We start from the raw sequence: 7,128 nt of genomic DNA, 5'->3' as shown, positions 1-7,128 counted from the left end.
TTCGATAAAGTAACCAAACCGTTGCCCTCTGATTAGGCCAAAAGTTGTTAGCAGTAATATAATTGAACTGTGTTCAAATAATCAAAGCCAATAAATTAAAGCAAGTCGTTGAAACACTGAAAAATTAACAAGGATGGAATAATGATCGAATCGATCAAAAAAGTCGGACGCGACCTGGGTGTGACGCGGATATTTCACAGAAGAACACTGTGGTCGAATAATTAAAGTTTAGCAGTACTCGGTGCTCATTCATATGTTGACAAAACGTTTCAAACGGGTATTGCAAAATTAAGATCATCAGCTGACAAATAATTGCTTTAGCATACACAATGCGAGCAGACCATAAGAATATTTACCAAAACGATTACTCATCTCGGACATTTCTTTTCTCTCCTTATCTCGAAGGTGGTTAATTACGAATTACCCAATCAGAACGCGTTTAACGCACTCTAGGCACTACAGCCCATTAACAAGTGATTAAGCTGTACTGAGGAAATACAAACTGCACTGGATTACAAATGAACGCATGATGATCTATCACAGACTGCACAAAGGTTAGTTCTGTCCTCCATTTGATAACTAGACCTGCTCAGTTTAAAATGTTTGCTTAAGACAGATTCTTATATAAAGAGGGTCTAAATGGCGGAGAAATATTATCGGTCTATGCAGGTTCTCATATTTTTTTGCTGCGGGCTTAAAGTAAGTTAATTTGAAACTGCCAACATTACATTATAATTTTATCCATCGATATTTGAATATTTGAATATTTAAGAGAAAGAGAAATAGCGACTTGAAAAACGGTGATCATGCAGCATGAATACAAGGCTTCGAAAGAAGAATTATTCCGCTTCGAAGGAAATCGAATTAATTTGATTCTTAATAAACTCTCCTCAACTGAGTAACCCAAGCTCACGTCAACTCCGCATCGTGAATCTCTTTCCTATCAGGTAATTGTCTTGATGTGACTTTATCTTGCTCGATAAGTGATCAACCATTTCTGAAGACCTATAGTCTGTGACAAAATTCCTTGCGACAGTACACGAATATACAGATCGAATTCAAGCTTTCCCAGTTCGCTCTCCCCTCACAATGTTGTTTGCACGCACGTTTCTGAGCCCATTTGGCAAAAAAAATTGTGGGAGGGCAAGATACCTTTGCAAAGTGTTTCAACAATTTTGTCCGAGGCTGTAGCTTCCTTTTAGGTTCGAGTTATCGCCGACAGTCGATGGTATTCCTCGCAAAAATCTGCATGCCTTTTCAGATGCAAACACGAATGAAACAAGTTCTTAATCTAATAACAGTGTTGGATGGCTCTATTTGAAAACTAATTACACTATGAATGAACAAGGAACCCATCCACGGGGTCTCAGCTTGACCCAAGAACCGAACCTGTTCTTGTCCCCGTGCAAATTGATCAATTACTCATTTTACGAAAAATGTCTTTTTCATTTCAGCTCCGTGCTTTTGCGTTGAAACAAGAGTTATGCGTGCTTAAAGGGTTGTGCATGTCTTGTACAGTTTGACTTTAAATTATAATTACCTTAAAGAAAGCTGCATACGAAGATTGTTTTAGTTTTGATCACGAAACCAAGAGTTTTATTGTTGTCAATCCTCAAATAACTTCGAATGTCTTCCATAGATTCAAGTATTGCCACCGTTGAGCATGAGCTGAAAATGCTCGCTAGTGAAACCACGAGATGGAACAAACACGACAAAGAAACAACCTCAGCCTCAGCGGTGAAATATGTACAAATCAGTGTACAGTGGAATAAACAGTTTCAGTCGATTCCTCTTTCATAAAACTTTGTCAATTTCAGCAAGTTTGATTTCCTTTTCAATAAGAAAAAAACACTGCAACTTGATGGTGTTTCCCCCAAAAAATTATTTTTCCAAATAAACTTCCGAAGGAAATTGTGTAATTTATGTTCAATTAACAAAAAAACTTTGAAATCAGTTGCGACCTTTGCCCAGTGAGATGACAAAAGGAAACAAAAATTAAGAAGGAACGTTTTTTGTTTCACTATAAAAAGATATGACTTAGCTTCAGAATATTTATAAATTTTAGAGAGAATCCCACCAGTTCTGTGTTGAATTTGACATTTATTTTCATTGCAAAGGTGAAACAGTGGAACATGCTGGTATATGAAGTGCTCGTATTAAAAAAAATTCACTGCACCATAGAGGTAAAATAAATGTATCCACAATTCTATTCTTGGTAGGTAGCGTAGCCCACCAAAACCGAAAACAGCCTGCGGAACAGCAAACTTCAATTTATAGTAAAGAGTCAGGCACATGCACAAATATGTTATTTCACTGTCAGTTATCGAAAGGTGTTTTATTCCTTGCGTCCAGAAGATTTAATTTTGCAAAAAAAATCCGCTATTTGGTTTCCAAAACAACACAAAAGAGCGTTGGCTCACTTCAATTCCAAGTCACAACAAAGCCAGCAAAAAATGCACGAGAGGACGGTAGGATTCTATTGGAGGAATTTTCGGTGACTCAAACATCACCGAGGAATAAGAAAATTAATTGCGTAAATAATGTCCAGCAGCACAAACTTGTGCCAACTTGAATTGACTCTCACAAAGGAAGTGGCAGAGATTCAGCTACAAAACTGACAGCATTTTTAATGCAAAGGTTAAAGCCTGACAACAATATGAACGTAAGATGAATTTTGTAACTTTGATGATGATAGGAAAGGTCTTGTAGATTGTTCTTTCAAACCTAAACTATTTAAGAGAGCGAAGTGCGATTGTTCCATTTTAATTTTCCAGCAGTCAAGATTCCATTGCGTAGACACACAAAATCGCGATTACTTGTCCGCTGTTTCATGCATTACTCTGTCTGAACCAAATAACTGGTAAGAGTTGCTTTTATTTTAGTCGGCAAAAACTTCTCTTCCCCTTAGATCACTGAAAGCGCATAAGTCAGATTTACCCGGGAAACAACATCTTGCTTTCGGAATAGCTCGCTCATTTTACTAGAAGCCGAACGAGGCAAGAAAATCAATTAGAGAAGCAATTTTTCCTCTGTCAGGGGTTAACGAAACTGGCCATTTTCTAATTAAACTCAAGTTATGCTAAGCTTTTTTGTTTCATCACAAGCAGTATAGTAATTGTTCTTAAAACAATACCAAAACAAGTCACAGTAACGAAAAAATTTCAACTTCCTTTTTAATTACTTTTTAAGTATATGCAACGGAAGCGTGGTGGTTCAGCGACTACGCGAAGAAACCAGAGTAGTTGAATATGCAATTCAATATTACAAAGACATTCGTACAACAAGAATAACAGAGGAGTGGCATGTCACCAGACAGTTTGATGCAGCAAACAAAAAGAGGTATTTGTGTCATCAACTCAAGTTGCTTTTACTTGTTAGCAATCAAAACAAAACAAAAGTCTGCAATGTCATTGGTTAACACTATAGCCAATAGAAGTGCTTCGTGTGTGTTGGTAACTAATGTAAGAACATGTCTTGAACGCGTTTGATCTGAAACTTGACAACTAGGAGAGCATAAAATGTCGTGTGGAATCTACGAGCAAATCATATGTTCTCAACATCCTCACAAGCAAGTTACAAGGCAGTTTGTTGGGAAAAAAACAATTGGAGGTATTAATGGGATTTGTTTTTAGTTTTTCTTCTTTGCATTTACTGTTGCTTCAGGGAAATGAAGTATTTTATTCACGATTTGAAACGCAGTCTTCATCTAAAGTCAGACTAAATTCCTGTTACATCTTTTAAAAGTTAGCTGTTAGTAGTCCTCTTTGCTTATTGTTCGGTTACCAGTTGTAAAGGATAAGTACAAGAAACATGCGCAAGTTAACAAATTGATGTCAGTTTTTCATGCATCTGTCCTGTTATTGATCATGAACTTTGTCATAACATTGACAAAGTAGCTGTGGGATCCACGAGGCGATAGCCGAGTGGATCCGCAGATTACTTTGACAATGTTATGACAAAATTCATTGTCAATAACAGGACAGACGCATGAAAAACTGACATCAATTTGTTTTTTACAATAACAAAAAGGCAGAGGGGTAAAAATTAAGTGAAAACACGAGAAGAACGCGAGACAAAAATGTGAGAAACTTCAATTTTATTCAAGCTGACGCGAGCAATATCGCGTCAATATCGCAATTATGTGTCTGTCCGCTTATTGACAATAAAAATTAGCCAATGAGCGCGCGAGAATTTTGCAGTCACTTTTGTGTTGGTTTGCCTTGCTAATTCCATGGCGGTTCCTCGACTGTATTACCAGGCTCAGTAGTTTTCATTTTCATCATCCTGTTACCAGTTGATTCTCTCTTTCCTATTTGCGAATTTTAAGCAGCTGTAAACACTAAATAAATTAATAAGCACAACATTTCCAGGTTGAATGATGACGAAACATTGCATGATGACACCGCTGACCATAACAAAGTGTGCACTGATGCTACTTGTGCTCGTTCTGTGCTCTGCGAAGGTGAGTGTAGTTAACATCCCCTTCTCAACAAAATCGATAGGTGCGTTTTAAGTGTCGTAGAATACTCTTCCATGCGCTCCTGAAGGGTGGAATAGGGTACATGCCAGGAACTCATCAAATTGAGCCTCTATCTCCACTAATTCCTTGAGTCGGCCCTTTTCCGAGTAAATTTATTTTTATTCCCGTGAAAGTATCATATTTCGCCTGACGCTGAGATAGCTCTGTTTTGATCGACTTTTAAAACAGTGGGAGTGCTGAATCTCCCAAGGGAGGCGTTCTATAAATAAATCTACTGGGGAAAGAGTTGACTCCTTGGCCAAGTATGGAAGAGAGATGTTCCTCTTGATGAGCTCCTGACACGTTGATTCTTATTGACGGAGGAAAACATCCTTGGAGCAGTTTAGAGAACTAGAACGAACTCAACCCACTTATGGCAACAATACGCCATCCCTGCTCCCCCACACCGCGTATTCCCAGGGTGTCAACCAACCCAATATTAACCCAGCCCAACGGGACTTACCTTCGATGATTACATTGGTGTTAGTGTTATCTTTTAAGCCTTGCCACGGTCAGTGTAAACCCTTCAAAAACTGTTAGTTTTCCGAAAAAGCAATTACTTTGTTAATTCATGAAATTTGTCATCAATTCGGAAAATCATTCTGGCGCTCAACCCCTCATCAGTTAAGCTGGAATTGTAATTGAACTGAGAGCGAAGAGGCAATGTCAAGATTCCTAGTCTTGCCCCTTATTCTAAAACTTCTGAAAACACCGATTAAGGGGTAAATTGAGTTTTAAATTGTGTAACGAGGGTACGTTGCATAAGGATTTAGAGCTTGACCTACACAGTTAATGGTTGCGAAAATTAAAATGAAATAGAAGAACATAATCCCTCTTAATTGTCTCAATTTAGTGCACTCCTCACCAGACGTCACCACATGGATCCTGGAAGCAGTGCGTTTTTAAGAACCTGAGTGATGGCAGGGATAATGGCTTGATCAAGGTAAATAGTCACGGATTTGTCAGAACGGGCGGGCACTAAAAACAACTGTGCCAAGGGTATAAATCTCGTTTGTCTAACGATGTGGTCACTTATGTTGTAGATCGCGACGCTCAATCAGGTAATTTGATTGACTCCTAGCTGTTTTGTACCCAAAGGAACTTCGTTAGTCAAGCAAGCCAAATTGACCAGTTCTAGATCATTATCATTACCATATATTGAGCTTATAGTTTACTGAATTTTAATTTGATTTTGGGGTTTTTTTTCCCTTGTCAATATTTTCAGGAATGTCTTTTCTACAAGGCCTCTGGCAATACTGGGCTCCGAGTCTTCTGGAATGGAGACCTTCGAATCCATAATTGTAATAGTTGCTGCAAACGATGGTATTTCACTTTCAATGGCGCAGAGTGCTCAAATCCCGCAGCCATTGATGGAGTCGTGTACATGCACTTTGGGACTGGAGCCAACATGAAGAATTTGCACCGTGTGCGGCAAATAGATGGAGTCTGTGAAAACGTCCAGCAGGGCATTGTGCGAGTGGGTTTCAATGTCGGTAATTGCGTTGGTTATGGAAACGCCGACGCGTTCACAGGCTGGAATTCAGTGTCCAGGATTTATGTGGAAGAAGTACTTCCACCACAGCCGTAAAATAGCACTCTTGTTTTCTTGCTCAGTTTATGGGTATAAAGTAATGGCTGACTGAATACAGACAAATCACTTTTTGACCAAAAAATAATTGTGATTCTCCAGAATCTTAATATTAACTAGCAGAAACATGCACAAGGCAAGGAAAGTTATAAACACTTAAAACACGGTGTAGTTCACAAAGCTCACTTCATGTGACGATGACAATGTAAAACAAAGATATGCAAATAAAGGAGGTAACGATAAAGGAATCACAATTGAATTGAGTAGTAGCTCATGTCACGGAGCCATTAACTTCCATCTCTATCCTTGGAATTATCGCTCTCTCTGACAGCTTTCCCTCTGAATATTATTTATGCATTACGAAAGAAAAACATGGTGGAAATGAATCTAAAAACAACTGGGTCTTCGACAAGTCATCACTCAAAGTGCTCGAGGGAGGGGAACACAACATGTTCACACCTAGTGAGGGGTTGGGAGAGTTTGATGATCCAATGTTTAATTGAAGTCTTCTTGTGTTCCCCAGTTTTTTTTCTTGATCCCATCCTAAGCTCTTGGTGCTTGTGCGATCAAGACCATTTAGATAATGCCTTTCCTCTTTATTTACCCGAAATCGATAAATTTTTGTTTCGCTACTTTTTCCCCGAATGCATAGTGACGCGTATTACGTTGTTGTTTCATGGTCCGACAAAGATGAATGCGTGCGGCTTTTTTAATGTCTGAAACCCAAACATATTGAAAAGTAGTGTTGCAACTAAGAACGTCAGGAAAACCAGTTTTTTTACTTTTCTAATCACATTGTTTGAAGTTTTCTTAAGGTAATTTTCTACATTAAGAACATGTCGATATGTGGCTTTTCTCCAAGTCAGTGATTTTATAAACAATATTGCTGAGGTTAAGCTACTTTGTCAAGACAAGCATGAGAACAAAAACCCTAGAACATGCAATACCTCAAACGTCAGAAACTTTGGAATTCACATTCGATTTTGCATCGCAGAGAAAAAAGAATTTTACCCAAATTCAA

At 38.4% G+C, this 7,128-nt stretch overlaps 1 protein-coding gene across 4 annotated transcripts; it reads left to right on the top strand.

Moving 5' to 3' along the window:
- The first annotated feature begins 2,117 nt into the window (after window positions 1-2,117).
- Window positions 2,118-6,355, top strand: LOC138045988 (collagen triple helix repeat-containing protein 1-like). Of its 4 annotated transcripts, none has more exons than XM_068892668.1 (5): window positions 2,118-2,183; window positions 2,775-2,860; window positions 3,190-3,339; window positions 4,371-4,462; window positions 5,373-5,462. In XM_068892668.1, exons 1-5 carry the CDS (start codon window positions 2,133-2,135, stop codon window positions 5,423-5,425), a joined length of 432 nt encoding a protein of 143 aa, XP_068748769.1. In that variant the 5' UTR covers window positions 2,118-2,132; the 3' UTR covers window positions 5,426-5,462. The 4 variants fall into 4 exon arrangements, with proteins under 4 accessions (XP_068748769.1, XP_068748770.1, XP_068748768.1 ...); XM_068892669.1 differs by lacking the exon at window positions 2,118-2,183 and adding an exon at window positions 2,642-2,662; XM_068892667.1 differs by lacking the exons at window positions 2,118-2,183; window positions 2,775-2,860 and adding an exon at window positions 5,745-6,355 and having other exon boundaries at window positions 3,206-3,339.
- Window positions 6,356-7,128: the final 773 nt, after the last annotated feature.

This window comes from Montipora capricornis, chromosome 4 (assembly GCF_036669925.1).
Source record: "Montipora capricornis isolate CH-2021 chromosome 4, ASM3666992v2, whole genome shotgun sequence".
Lineage (NCBI taxonomy): Eukaryota > Metazoa > Cnidaria > Anthozoa > Scleractinia > Acroporidae > Montipora > Montipora capricornis.
Note: the sequence above shows the minus strand (reverse complement) of the source record. Positions and strands in the feature narration are given on the sequence as shown.